Here is a 15,797-nt window from a genome sequence, read left to right on the forward strand (position 1 = left end):
ATTCAAGAAAGTCATCATTCGTCTCTGTTTCAACACCAACTGGTAGATTTAAAAATACTCTGATCTTGTAGATTATTTAGGTACATTTTAGGGTTAGGAAAGTATGTATGAATCATAAAAACAATAGTCCTATAAATCTACCCTAATTCTTACTAATCATGGAAGTTTGATGACAACGGCCCAATCCTACATTTACATAAGTGTTCAGACCCTTAACTCAGTACTTTGTTGAAACAGCGATTACAGCCTTGAGTCTTCTTGGGTATGACACTAGAAGCTTGACACACCTGTATTTGGGTAGTTTCTTCCATTCTTCTCTGCAGATCCTCTCAAGCTCTGTCAGGTTGGATGGGGAGCATCGCTGCACAACTATTTTCAGGTCTCTCCAGAGATGTTTGATCGGGTTCAAGTCCGGGCTCTGGCTGGACCACTCAAGGACAACAGTGCAATAATATGTAACAACTTCACAACAAATACACACATCTAAAGTAAAGGAATGGAATTAAGAATATATAAATATTTGGACGAGCAATGTCAGAGTGGCATAGACTAAAATACAGTAGAATAGTATAGAATACAGTATATACATATGAGATGAGTAATACATAGACAGATACAGTAGAATATGATAGAATACAGTATATACATATGAGATGAGTAATACATAGACAGATACAGTAGAATAGTATAGAATACAGTATATACATATGAGATGAGTAATACAGTAGAATACAGATACAGTAGAATAGGATAGAACCTAGTCTGTTCATTATATACTTCAACATTATGTATTGTTACACCATGTAGGAGCAGTATAGACCTAGTCTGTTCATTATATACATCTACATGATGTATTGTTACACCATGTAGGAGCAGTATAGACCTAGTCTGTTCATTATATACATCTACATGATGTATTGTTACACCATGTAGGAGCAGTATAGACCTAGTCTGTTCATTATATACATCTACATGATGTATTGTTACACCATGTAGGAGCAGTATAGACCTAGTCTGTTCATTATATACATCTACATGATGTATTGTTACACCAACACAAAAAAAGGAAATTATATTATTTTATACTAATACAATTGCTCAGAGAAAGAGATTTAGTTTAAAATGTAATTCTCAAAAGGTTGGGGTCTGAATTATTGCCACCCATGTTTTCAGTACTCCAGCACCCTCCCCTTGGGAGGATAACGACACTGAAATGTTTAATGAGATTAGAGAACACATTGGGTGGGATCTTAGACCATTCCTCCATACAGAATCTCTCCGTGTCCTTGATTTATTTAGTCTGTCTTATGGACTGCCCTGTTCAATTCAAACCACAGATTTTCAATGGAGTTCAAGTCCGAAGACTGAGATGGCCATTAAAAATGTTGATTTTTGTGCCCAATTAACCATTTCTTTGTGGATATTGATGTGTCTTGCTGGAAGATCCTCTTATGGCCAAGTTTCAGCCTCCTAGCAGAGAGGTAACCAGGTTTTGGGCTAAAATATCCTGGTAGTGGGTAAAGTTAATTTATTTATTTCATACAGTAATTTTTGCTCATCATTATCAAGGGTACCAATAACTAGGTGCTTATTTTGATATCTAGTTATTTGACTGAATCAGAAATACAGATGTGGAGTAGATGTAGAGTTTGTTTTAAATTCTCATAAAAAATCTGAACTAATCAAACACTTGTTGCTCTTTGTACTTGTTGATATAATATTCATATTTAATGGAGAGAAAAAAACGTTTCCCTAAACTGCTTTATAATATTATAATTCAATGAAAGAATAAAAATAGTTTCCCCTCCTCAACTGCGTTTCCTCCCTCCAGACAGCAGATGGCGATATGTGTCTTTCAGGCGATGTTTCTAGTGTGACGTATAATCTAGTGGACGGAACGCTTCTTCAACAACTGCAGCCACCTCGGTAGCTCGCTAGCCGACAAAGTCGGAACATTCAAGTTCTTTAGACAATTTCGTGGTTTAATTGCCACTATGATTCAAACATACTTATGTGGAAACAACTAGCTACCCCATTTAATTTCATATTTACGTTGTAAGTCAACTATCTGGCTGGTTAAGTTAGCATTAGCCTAGCTAGCTAACATCCCCGACCATGCGCTCACTAAGCTACTCTCCTCCTGCTAAAGAAGAGGTCTGCTGGACGGAGAAAGAGGGACTGTGGCAGAACGTTGTCGTGAAAGAGGAAGAGGAGGATGTTACATTACAAAGACAAGTAGAAGGTGAGGCTGTTACCGTGAAAGAAGAAGAGAAAGACGCTTTCAGAGTGAAAGACGAGGAGGAAGATGCCGTTTTTGGAGTGGAGGATGAAGTGAAAGAAGATGAAGACGTTTTTGGAATGAAGGATGAAGAGGGGGAGATTACTGTCACATTAGAGGAGGACGAAGAAGAGAAGACTGGAGAACTGATTATTACCAGTAAATACAGTGAGTACTATCTAATAAAACAGGGACATTGATCTGATTAACACCAGTAAATACAGTGAGTACTATCAAATAAAACAGGGACATTGATCTGATTAACACCAGTAAATACAGTGAGTACTATCTTATAAAACAGGGACATTGATCTGATTAACACCAGTAAATACAGTGAGTACTATCTAATAAAACAGGGACCTTGATCTGATTAACACCAGTAAATACAGTGAGTACTATCTAATAAAACAGGGACATTGATCTGATTAACACCAGTAAATACAGTGAGTACTATCTAATAAAACAGGGACATTGATCTGATTAACACCAGTAAATACAGTGAGTACTATCTAATAAAACAGGGACATTGATCTGATTAACACCAGTAAATACAGTGAGTACTATCTAATAAAACAGGGACATTGATCTGATTAACACCAGTAAATACAGTGAGTACTATCTAATAAAACAGGGACATTGATCTGATTAACACCAGTAAATACAGTGAGTACTATCTAATAAAACAGGGACATTGATCTGGTTAACACCAGTAAATACAGTGAGTACTATCTAATAAAACAGGGGCATTGATCTGGTTAACACCAGTAAATACAGTGAGTACTATCTAATAAAACAGGGACACAAACTCTGCAGATGTTGAACTAATGTGTGATTTTTAAAAGGGCATTCTACACTCAAATATGTTTTTGTACTGTATGAATTGTTCACTTTTCCTGTTGAAAAGTGATATAAATGCAGTAAAGTATAAACACACTAATGGGAAACAAATACATGTTTTGAGCAAAATAGTGTTTTTTTTAACAACTGCAAACTAGAAGGAGTGAGTGATGTCATAGTAAGGCCTTCAAGGAGTTGGCTTGATGGGAAGTCGTGATGTCATCCAATAGGAGACTGATCTTCATGTGAATATTCATTATTCTTTTTAAAATCCTTCATGTTCTGTCAAGTTGGTTGTTGATCATTGCTAGAAAGCCATTTTCAAGTCTTGCTATAGATTTTAAAGACGATTTAAGTCCAAACTGTAACTAGGCCAATCAGGAACATTCAATGTCATCTTGGTAAGCTCCTCCAGTGTAGATTTGGCCTTGTGGTTTAGGTTATTGTCCTGTTAGGAAAGTTGTTTGTATTCAGATCTCTGAAATGCTCTCTACCTACGTAACATTTAGTGTCTCCTTATGTTACGCTGGAAAAACAGTTTTCATGGATACAGAAATCCTAAATCATTTCAGAGTTTGCTAATCCAATGGTTCTAACCAAGAGTGACCTTAACTTTATTGACAACTCCCAAATGGATACTGTCATTAATGTGGTTCTTCAATAATTACACATAATACATAATACTTTAGCTGTTTAGTTACAGTCACATGTTCAACTATCATCAGCTGATCCAGGAAATCATTTTCTGAATGACAGTCACATGACAAACATGACGACATGCAACAACAACCAAAGTGCTTCTTCATTCATTACTCTGGTAAAGACAGTTATGCCGTGCTCCACATTGGATCCAACACCCCTAACAAATTGATTTTTATAATGTGTTATTGTCTGATTGATTTACAGTAGGGTCTCATTACTCTGTTTGTGCACAGAGATACAGTCCACGTTGGATCCAACATTCCTACTTTGGTCATAATGTGTAGAGAACTGTTCCTTGATGGATAGGCTATTGTTCAACACACAGAGCTATTTTCCTATATTCAGGACATTTAGAATGACAACACATTACAGAGTAGCCTAGTGGGATTATTCACAAAATTATTTGGTGATCAGGTTATGAAATGTCATGACAAAGACATTTTAATTTCCATGTTTCACCTGAAATATTAAATGATTTATAGTCCTACGGCTATGTTGTTGTTAGATAAAGTTATGGGTCCTACAGTAGGTCTATGTTATTGTTAGGTGAAGTTATGGGTCCTACAGTAGGTCTATGTTATTGTTAGGTGAAGTTATGGGCCAATTTGTTAAACACTTAGTGTACAAACCCTTATTGTCAGGCTGATGGAAAAGCTAGCCAAAGAGCATTTAACTGGTTGAAGTGTTTAACTATAAATCAGTTGATTTGTGACAATAACACAAACATATTAAGCAGGAGATTCAAACGAGCCTTACAATTATAATCCAAAAGTAATGTGAAATGTACTCATCATCAACCTGTAAATGGAGGCTATTTTTGCTGTCAGCCTATGAGAACTCCCCTGAGTTTCCCCCACGGTGGTGAATTAGTGAGTAGACACAGAGCTTAATGTGAGTTTCCTTGAGTAGCACTCCTGATCTTGCGCTGTAATATTCAGAATACATTGTGAAAAACTAAAATCTTAGCTCACCATTTTTGCTCCAGGCAGATATACTACATCCATAACTAGTGGTTTCCTCATTAGCAGATATACTATATCCATAACTAGTGGTTTCCTCATTACCAGATATACTACATCCATAACTAGTGGTTTCCTCATTACCAGATATACTACATCCATAACTAGTGGTTTCCTCATTAGCAGATATACTACATCCATAACTAGTGGTTTCCTCATTACCAGATATACTACATCCATAACTAGTGGTTTCCTCATTACCAGATATACTATATCCATAACTAGTGGGTTCCTCATTACCAGATATACTACATCCATAACTAGTGGTTTCCTCATTACCAGATATACTACATCCATAACTAGTGGGTTCCTCATTACCAGATATACTACATCCATAACTAGTGGTTGCCTCATTACCAGATATACTACATCCATAACTAGTGGTTTCCTCATTACCAGATATACTACATCCTTAACTAGTGGGTTCCTCATTACCAGATATACTACATACATAACTAGTGGTTTCCTCATTACCAGATATACTACATCCATAACTAGTGGTTTCCTCATTACCAGATATACTACATCCATAACTATTGGTTTCCTCATTACCAGATATACTACATCCATAACTAGTGGTTTCCTCATTACCAGATATACTACATCCATAACTAGTGGTTTCCTCATTACCAGATATACTACATCCATAACTAGTGGTTTCCTGTTACGTGAATTAAGTTATCAATGTTCTTAATCCGAACTTCAATTAAACTACTCAGTCTGCCCCCCCCAGAGTGTGTTAGATTCTGGTTGAATGAAGCAGACGGATAGCCAGCCTACAAGGGTCTAAACGTTAATTTATGAGAGCTCTGAAAATCCTTACAATGTACTAAGCCTTTTATATTAACACACACACACACACACACACCAGTACAGAACTCCACCAAGCAGTACCCAGACCACCTGTCTCCTTATCCGTTCCCAGGCCGTTGTTTCTCTCCCTAACTTAACCTGTTGGGTCTAGGGGGCAGCATTTGCACGTCTGGATAAAAAAAATGTACCCGATTTAATCTGGTTACTAATCCTACCCAGTAACTAGAATATGCATATACTTATTATATATGGATAGAAAACACTCTAAAGTTTCCAAAACTGTTTGAATGGTGTCTGTGAGTATAACAGAACTCATTTGGCAGGCAAAACCCTGAGACATTTTCTGACAGGAAGTGGATACCTGATGTGTTGTATTGATTTTAAACCTATCCCATTGAAAAACACAGGGGTTTAGGAATATTTTGGCACTTCCTATTGCTTCCACTAGATGTCACCAGCCTTTACAAAGTGTTTTGAGTCTTCTGGAGGGAGATCTGACCGAACAAGAGCCATGGAACGGTGATGTCCCATTAGACACCTGGCGCGCTACTTCATGTTGGGTACCCTCGTTCCAATACGTTATAAAAGGCTATGCATTCGTCCACCTTGAATATTATTCATGTTCTGGTTAAAAAAGGCCCTAATGATTTATGCTATACAACGTTTGACATGTTTGAACGAACGGAAATATATTTTTTCCCCTCGTTCATGACGAGAAGTCCGGCTGGCTTACATCATGTGCTAACGAGACGGAGATTTTTGGACATAAATGATGAGCTTTTTTGAACAAAACTACATTCGTTATGGACCTGTGATACCTGGAAGTGACATCTGATGAAGAGAATCAAAGGTAATGGATTATTTACATAGTATTTTCGATTTTAGATCTCCCCAACATGACGTCTAGTCTGTATCGCAACGCGTATTTTTCTGGGCACAGTGCTCAGATTATTGCAAAGTGTGATTTCCCAGTAAGGTTATTTTTAAATCTGGCAAGTTGATTGCGTTCAAAAGATGTAAATCTATAATTCTTTAAATGACAATATAATATTTTACCAATGTTTTCTAATTTTAATTATTTAATTTGTGACGCTGACTTGACTGCCGGTTATTGGAGGGAAACGATTTCCTCAACATCAATGCCATAGTAAAACGCTGTTTTTGTATATAAATATGAACTTGATAGAACTAAAAATGCATGCATTGTCTAACATAATGTCCTAGGAGTGTCATCTGATGGAGATTGTAAAAGGTTAGTGTATCATTTTAGCTGGTTTTATGGTTTTGGTGACCCTGTCTTTGACTTGACAAAACATTACACACAACTCTTGTAAATGTACTGTCCTAACATACTCTAAATTTATGCTTTCGCCGTAAAACCTTTTTGAAATCGTAAAACGTGGTTAGATTAAGGAGATGTTTATCTTTCAAATGGTGTAACATAGTTGTATTTTTGAAAAATTTGAATTTTGACATTTATTTGGATTCAAATTTGCCGCTCTTGAAATGCACCTGCTGTTGATGGAGTGCACCACAGGTGGCACGCTAGCGTCCCACCTAGCCCCAAGAGGTTAAGGAGGCCTCTTCTCCTGTTCCTTCCCAAGGTCGTCTTATCAACTCTGCCCTGCTCATTTTTTGAAGTGGTACCCGTGTCTTACTCACACACAGTATTGCACAGTATTAACCCATTATTATAGCCTTAATTCGAATACATTTCAACAGGTTATAGGGTTTCTGAGTGAAATCATTTAGTCAAACTTTTAGTCATATTTTACATTTTACATTTAAGTCATTTAGCAGACGCTCTTATCCAGAGCGACTTACAAATTGGTGCATTCACCTTATGATATCCAGTGGAACAACCACTTTACAATAGTGCATCTAAATCTTTTAGGGGAGGGGGGGGGGGTTAGAAGGATTACTTTATCCTATCCTAGGTATTCCTTAAAGAGGTGGGGTTTCAGGTGTCTCCGGAAGGTGGTGATTGACTCCACTGTCCTGGCGTCGTGAGGGAGCTTGTTCCACCATTGGGGTGCCAGAGCAGCGAACAGTTTTGACTGGGCTGAGCGGGAACTGTGCTTCCTCAGAGGTAGGGAGGCGAGCAGGCCAGAGGTGGATGAACGCAGTGCCCTTGTTTGGGTGTAGGGCCTGATCAGAGCCTGAAGGTACGGAGGTGCCGTTCCCCTCACAGCTCCGTAGGCAAGCAGATGCGAGCTTCAACTGGAAGCCAGTGGAGAGAGCGGAGGAGCGGGGTGACGTGAGAGAACTTGGCAAGGTTGAATACCAGACGGGCTGCGGCGTTCTGGATGAGTTGTAGGGGTTTAATGGCACAGGCAGGGAGCCCAGCCAACAGCGAGTTGCAGTAATCCAGACGGGAGATGACAAGTGCCTGGACTAGGACCTGTGCCGCTTCCTGTGTGAGGCAGGGTCGTACTCTGCGAATGTTGTAGAGCATGAACCTACAGGATCGGGTCACCGCCTTGATGTTAGTGGAGAACGACAGGGTGTTGTCCAGGGTCATGCCAAGGTTCTTAGCACTCTGGGAGGAGGACACAAGGGAGTTGTCAACCGTGATGGTGAGATCATGGAACGGGCAGTCCTTCCCCGGGAGGAAGAGCAGCTCCGTCTTGCCGAGGTTCAGCTTGAGGTGGTGATCCGTCATCCACACTGATATGTCTGCCAGACATGCAGAGATGCGATTCGCCACCTGGTTATCAGAAGGGGGAAATGAGAAGATTAATTGTGTGTCGTCTGCATAGCAATGATAGGAGAGACCATGTGAGGATATGACAGAGCCAAGTGACTTGGTGTATAGTGAGAATAGGAGAGGGCCTAGAACAGAGCCCTGGGGGACACCAGTGGTGAGAGCACGTGGTGCGGAGACAGATTCTCGCCACGCCACCTGGTAGGAGCGACCTGTCAGGTAGGACGCAATCCAAGCGTGGGCCGCGCCGGAGATGCCCAGCTCGGAGAGGGTGGAGAGGAGGATCTGATGGTTCACAGTATCAAAGGCAGCAGATAGGTCTAGAAGGATGAGAGCAGAGGAGAGAGAGTTAGCTTTAGCAGAGCGGAGAGCCTCCGTGACACAGAGAAGAGCAGTCTCAGTTGAATGCCCAGTCTTGAAACCTGACTGATTAGGATCAAGAAGGTCATTCTGAGAGAGATAGCTGGCCAAGGACGGCACGTTCAAGAGTTTTGGAGAGAAAAGAAAGAAGGGATACTGGTCTGTAGTTGTTGACATCGGAGGGATCGAGTGTAGGTTTTTTCAGAAGGGGTGCAACTCTCGCTCTCTTGAAGACGGAAGGGACGTAGCCAGCGGTCAAGGATGAGTTGATGAGCGAGGTGAGGTAGTGGAGAAGGTCTCCGGAAATGGTCTGGAGAAGAGAGGAGGGGATAGGGTCAAGTGGGCAGGTTGTTGGGCGGCCGGCCGTCACAAGACGCGAGATTTCATCTGGAGAGAGAGGGGAGAAAGAGGTCAAAGCACAGGGTAGGGCAGTGTGAGCAGGACCAACGGTGTCGTTTGACTTAGCAAACGAGGATCGGATGTCATCAACCTTCTTTTCAAAATGGTTGACGAAGTCATCCGCAGAGAGGGAGTGGGGGGGGGGGGGGAGGATTCAGGAGGGAGGAGAAGGTAGCAAAGAGCTTCCTAGGGTTAGAGGCAGATGCTTGGAATTTAGAGTGGTAGAAAGTGGCTTTAGCAGCAGAGACAGAAGAGGAAAATGTAGAGAGGAGGGAGTGAAAGGATGCCAGGTCCGCAGGGAGGCGAGTTTTCCTCCATTTCCGCTCGGCTGCCCGGAGCCCTGTTCTGTGAGCTCGCAGTGAGTCGTCGAGCCATGGAGCAGGAGGGGAGGACCGAGCCGGCCTGGAGGATTAGGGGACAGAGAAAATCAAAGGATGCAGAAAGGGAGGAGAGGAGGGTTGAGGAGGCAGAATCAGGAGATAGGTTGGAGAAGGTTTGAGCAGAGGGAAGAGATGATAGGATGGAAGAGGAGAGAGTAGCGGGAGAGGGAGAGCGAAGGTTGGGACGGCGCAATACCATCCGAGTAGGGGCAGAGTGAGAAGTGTTGGATGAGAGCGAGAGGGAAAAGGATACAAGGTAGTGGTCGGAGACTTGGAGGGGAGTTGCAATGAGATTAGTGGAAGAACAGCATCTAGTAAAGATGAGGTCAAGCGTATTGCCTGCCTTGTGAGTAGGGGGGGAAGGTGAGAGGGTGAGGTCAAAAGAGGAGAGGAGTGGAAAGAAGGAGGCAGAGAGGAATGAGTCAAAGGTAGACGTGGGGAGGTTAAAGTCACCCAGAACTGTGAGAGGTGAACCATCCTCAGGAAAGGAACTTATCAAGGCGTCAAGCTCATTGATGAACTCTCCAAGGGAACCTGGAGGGCGATAAATGATAAGGATGTTAAGCTTGAAAGGGCTGGTAACTGTGACAGCATGGAATTCAAATGAGGAGATAGACAGATGGGTCAGGGGAGAAAGAGAGAATGTCCACTTGGGAGAGATGAGGATTCCAGTGCCACCACCCCGCTGGCTCGATGCTCTAGGGGTATGCGTGAACACGTGGGCAGACGAGGAGAGAGCAGTAGGAGTCGCAGTGTTATCTGTGGTAATCCATGTTTCCGTCAGCGCCAGGAAGTCTAGGGACTGGAGGGTAGCATAGGCTGAGATGAACTCAGCCTTGTTGGCCGCAGACCGGCAGTTCCAGAGGCTGCCGGAGACCTGGAACTCCACGTGGGTCGTGCGCGCTGGGACCACCAGGTTAGAGTGGCAGCGGCCACGCGGTGTGAAGCGTTTGTATGGCCTGTGCAGAGGGGAGAGAACAGGGATAGACAGACACATAGTTGACAAGCTACAGAAGAGGCTACGCTAATGCAAAGGAGATTGGAATGACAAGTGGACTACACGTCTCGAATGTTCAGAAAGTTAAGCTTACGTTGCAAAAATCTTATTGACTAAAATGACGAAAATGCTAGCTAACTAACACTAACACTACACTAATCAAGTCGTTCCGTTGTAATGTGATAGTTTCTACATTGCTGCTAGTCGGTAGAGGTTGGCTATTATACAAAAGCAACTTTGTAGCTAGCTAACATAACACTAATCAAGACGTTCCTTTGTAATGTATTTAGTTTCTACAATGCTGCTCGTCGGTAATAGTTGGCTAGGTATGGAACAATGGCGTCGCGGGGGACGGAAATAGCTGGCTAGCTAACCTCGATAATTACTAAACTACACAATTATCAAGCTATGACAAAGACAACTATGTAGCTAGCTAGCTAACACTGCACTAGTCAAACCGTTCCGTTGTAATGTATTAGTATCTACAGCGCTGCTAATCGGTAACGGTTGTTTAGCTAGCAAACCCACTAGCTAGCAGTGGGTTTGATGACTAGGTGTGTTGACTAAGTCTGGAGTCAGGACAAGGCGTCGCGTCGCGGCTGGCTAGCTAACCTCGATAATTACTCTAAACTACACAATTATCTTTGATAGCTAAGAAAAATTGCTCAGATCAAACAAACCAAACCGTTGTAATGTAAAGAAGTGTAGTATTACCTGTGAAGCGAAGTGCGACTGCTCGCTCCGGAGTGGAGCGAGCAGTCCATTACATTTCCTCATTACCAGATATACTACATCCATAACTATCGGTTTCCTCATTAGCAGGGAGGAGTTTCTGCAACCAAATTGTGTGTGCTTTGCCCTCGTGCCGCAATTGTCGCAAACACAGAAAGGGACCCAAATTGGAGACCAAAAGTCGTCTGGCACACTGCTTAGAGTTTCAACAACATGAATAACTTATTTATAGCCTACAATCATCGATGTTACTACTAATGTGAAAACAAGACAAAATATGACTATTGTTGCTATCTTGACTGTGTTTATTTTCAAATTTAACAGACGTCAATTGTTGTACAACTTCATGGGTACGCTCTGGGCATCACCCTTTACCTCAAATAAACAGTGGATTTTTGTTGTGGGCATTTAACCATCTGACGTTGTCATTCACACAGGAGAGAGAAGTGACTATCGTGGATCCTCTGGGGAGCCTCAACAACCTCATGATGCTGACGAGGCAGAGAAGAGTCTCTCCAGATCAGAACTCCTCAAGAAACACCAGCAGAGACCCACAGGGAAGAAATCTCACTGCTCCTCTGACTGTGGGAAAAGATTCAACTCTTCAGTAAAACTTAAAATACACCAGAGAACACACAAAGGAGAGAAATCTTATAGCTGTGATAAATGTGGGAAGAGTTGTACTACATCAAGCCAGCTGACTTTACACCAGAGAATACACACAGGAGAGAAACCTTATAGCTGTGATCAATGTGGGAAGAGTTTTGGTCACTCGAGCAATCTGACAGTACACCAGAGAATACACACAGGAGAGAAACCCTGTAGCTGTGATCAATGTGGGAAGAGTTTTACTACATCTGGCTCTCTGACTATACACCAACGAACACACACAGGAGAGAAACCTTATAGCTGTGGTCAATGTGGGAAGAGTTTTGTTCAATCTGGAGAGCTGACAGTGCACCAGAGAATACACACAGGAGAGAAACCTTATAGCTGTGATCAATGTGGGAAGAGTTTTACTACATCTAGATTTCTGACTGTACACCAGAGAATACACACAGGAGAGAAACCTTATAGCTGTGGTCAATGTGGGAAGAGTTTTGGTCAGTCTAGCCAGCTGACATTACACCAGAGAACACACACAGGAGAGAAACCTTATAGCTGTGGCCAATGTGGGAAGAGTTTTGGTCAGTCTAGCCAACTGACTCTACACCAGAGAATACACACAGGAGAGAAACCTTATAGCTGTGGTCAATGTGGGAAGAGTTTTGGTCAATCTAGCAATCTGACAGTGCACCAGAGAAGACACACAGGAGAGAAACCCTATAGCTGTGATCAATGTGGGAAGAGATACTGTCGTAAAATATCTCTGATCAAACATCAGAAAATACATACATGAAGGATTTGTTTCATGATATCAATGAATTAATGTCACAATATAGAATGTTTTAACATTGTAGTAGGAGTATTTTAATGATGTCAATGTAGAACACTAAACGTTTGTCCCCTGTTCTATTGATTTCAACATGATATGGATATTAGCCTCAGGGGGAAAATCCAGGCTCTGAAATGGAAGAGTACTATTTATGAGATTTAACAAAAAGTGATTAACACAAAAAGGGTTGTGTTACACTTACCATGTTGGTTACCCACTGGAATCAAAATGAAACACTTCAAAATGTTTAGGTTTTCAATATATCCCAAACTTCTTCTGCATATTGGTTATTGATTTGGACACGTTGCAACTGTGTTTTGACATTGCACTATTCTCATTTAGCAAAATGGAATTGAAAAGACGTTGAAAATAAGACTAAAAGTCCAATATATGTTCGGTTGTAGTTGAAAAGATGTCGTTTTTTTCAATGACTTGAAAACAACTTAATTTCAACATACTTGCAGCCTATACACCTATAATCAATTTTATTAACAATCTTACATCACTCCAGTATTTATTTACAACATTCAAGTGCTAATTGTCTTTATTCCACTACTGAAGAAGAATGACTCAAATCACCTCATATTTCAAACATCCAGCCTGACAAAATATACATTTTTTATCATTCCATGTCTCACCATTAAGTTAATTATTGCCAATACATATTAACAAAGGGGTGTATATTTGGTTTTGATATTTCATATTTACAATTATGTAACATTTAGTAATCATAGTTATTCATGCAACCAACTGACAATTTTTGGTACAATTATATTGGAATTGTTGCCCTGCTTTTAGAATATCAGGGTTCATTCTCAGATGTGCCAAACCAAATGTACTAGAGCATGACATTGGGGACTGGGCCCCGATCCAACAACATGCCTATCTAGTGAACCCTGAAAAGAGAGAGAAGCTCTGCAGTGAGGTGGAAAGTTACTACGGATATTGCAGGAGTTTCCTCTTGAAATCAGACATGTCGGTGGTAAGGACAACTTGGTTGCTGATTATCTCAAGGGTTGGCAGTCAAAAAGATGTGTTTTGCGTTTAGCCATTTAACCAGTGAGTTGCCATGGATCACAATTTATTTTGACACGTTTTTCCGTGTTGGAGATGAGTTTTATCTCTTATTCTTTTCCGTATTGAAAGTGCGCTGTTGGTTAGGGGCTCGTAAGTAAGCTTTCCAGTGTTGTATCCGGCGCATGTGACTATTACAATTTGATTTGAGTTTTGTTTGGGCTCGTTCTAGAAGCTAGTGAGTTTTAGGAAGACGAGAGTTCTAGAAGCTAGTGAGTTTTAGGAAGACGAGAGTTCTAGAAGCTAGTGAGTTTTAGGAAGACAAGAGTTCTAGAAGCTAGTGAGGTTTAGGAAGACGAGAGTTCTAGAAGCTAGTGGGATTTAGGAAGAGGAGAGTTCTAGAAGCTAGTGAGTTTTAGGAAGACAAGAGTTCTAGAAGCTAGTGAGGTTTAGGAAGACAAGAGTTCTAGAAGCTAGTGAGTTTTAGGAAGAGGAGAGTTCTAGAAGCTAGTGAGATTTAGGAAGACGAGAGTTCTAGAAGCTAGTGGGATTTAGGATTCTATGGAAAGAAAAAGGAGAAAAAATAATACTATTGTAAATTATTATTTAGAAATATGTGTTTTTTCTTGTTTTTAATTGTTGACATCCAGTAGACACCATGTTTATATTGGTGAAGGTGAAGCATTGTAGATGATTATGTGAAATGGAAGTTGTAGTGATACTCTGAATGAAAAGCCAACTGACATGCTTCAACACCTGCATTGCATTGCTTGCTATTTGGGGTTTTAGGCTGGGTTTCTGTACAGCACTTTGTGACATCAGCTGATGTAAGAAGGGCTTTATAAATACATTTGATTTATTGATTGTACAACTGAAATGTGTCTTGGGTGCACTGATTGGTGTCACCTCGTTAGCACGTAGGACGCACTGATTGGTGTCACCTCGTTAGTCAGTATGTGTTACACCTGTGCTGGCTTGTCCATCTCGTTAGTGGGAAGGTGTTTCACCTGAGCTGGTCCAGGTTCTATTTAAGAGTGTCTGGCCCAGTGCTCCAGTTGTCTTGATACATGTGGAGAGTCAACACCTTTAGTTGCTCCACCTTTTTGGTTTACTTCCTGTCTTTAAGTTTGGTGTGGGTTTTTCTTTTGTTTGTCTCTTCTTGGGCAGATTTAGTGGGTCTCATGGTGGGTGTCTTTTAGGTCCCAGTTGTTGTTACTAGTCAACTTCCAGTGGACACCCCCATAGTGTCTTTCAGAGCCCCTCCTAAAAAACAAGCTTATATTTTGGGTTGGATGTTGCATCCAATTAATATTTTAATCAATGGCATTTCATCCTCTTATGTTTGTGTACTAAGTATTTGTTTTTTCCTGTGAAGACATTGTGTTGCATCATGTCATATCAGAGACCCTCCTAAAGAACACACTTATATTTTGGGTTGGATATTGCATCCAAGGAATATTTTAATCAATGGCATTTCCTTAGAATGCTCATTAGTCTTTCAGTTGTTACGTCTTCTGTTTGTTGTGTACTAAATATTTGTTTATTTTCATTGTCTTTTATTTGTTTTTTCCTGTGAAGCCATTGTGTTGCATCCATGTCTGACATGTGCTGTATAAATAAAGCTTGATTTGATTTGAACATATTGCAAAACTAATGAACCCTATGACCGACCAATCAACAGACTCTTGGTCCACCTTAGTATGAAAAACTGTATCAATCCCACTTTTCCAGCCTGCTGAAGGCGTGGTGGAGCGGTAAACACCACCCCCGGCTCTACCAGGGGCTTGAGGTGGTCTCCCACAGCTCTGCTTATGTCATGTTCTGTGGCCTTGCTGTTCCATTTATTGACTGTCCCTGCAACACAGAAACACATTTAGTCATATTATATAAAACACTCAAAGTAATGGATATGGAGCATCTATGGCCTCAGTTACACCTGGCACCTAAATGCGACTTCTGTCTTCCGATCACTCTAAGCTGCATTAGGTTCAGATCTACCAGGATGGGCTTTTGATATAGTATGGATACAGTCAGGCCACTGAATATGCATCATCAATGTAAAGAGATGGGGTGAATGAGTGGGGAAAGGTACATTTTACACAAATTACCTTCATAATAAATCAAATG

General features: G+C 41.1%; 1 protein-coding gene across 1 annotated transcript; it reads left to right on the forward strand.

Annotated features, from left to right (window-relative positions):
• The first annotated feature begins 1,912 nt into the window (after nucleotides 1–1,912).
• LOC145866041 (uncharacterized) lies at nucleotides 1,913–15,308 on the forward strand. Its single transcript, XM_082970917.1, has 2 exons — nucleotides 1,913–2,446; nucleotides 11,659–15,308. Exons 1-2 carry the CDS (start codon nucleotides 2,116–2,118, stop codon nucleotides 12,618–12,620), a joined length of 1,293 nt encoding a protein of 430 aa, XP_082827043.1. The 5' UTR covers nucleotides 1,913–2,115; the 3' UTR covers nucleotides 12,621–15,308.
• Nucleotides 15,309–15,797: the final 489 nt, after the last annotated feature.

The sequence above is a fragment of the Salmo salar genome, unplaced genomic scaffold (assembly GCF_965601325.2).
Source record: "Salmo salar unplaced genomic scaffold, fSalSal1 ptg000117l, whole genome shotgun sequence".
Classification (NCBI taxonomy): Eukaryota; Metazoa; Chordata; class Actinopteri; order Salmoniformes; family Salmonidae; genus Salmo; species Salmo salar.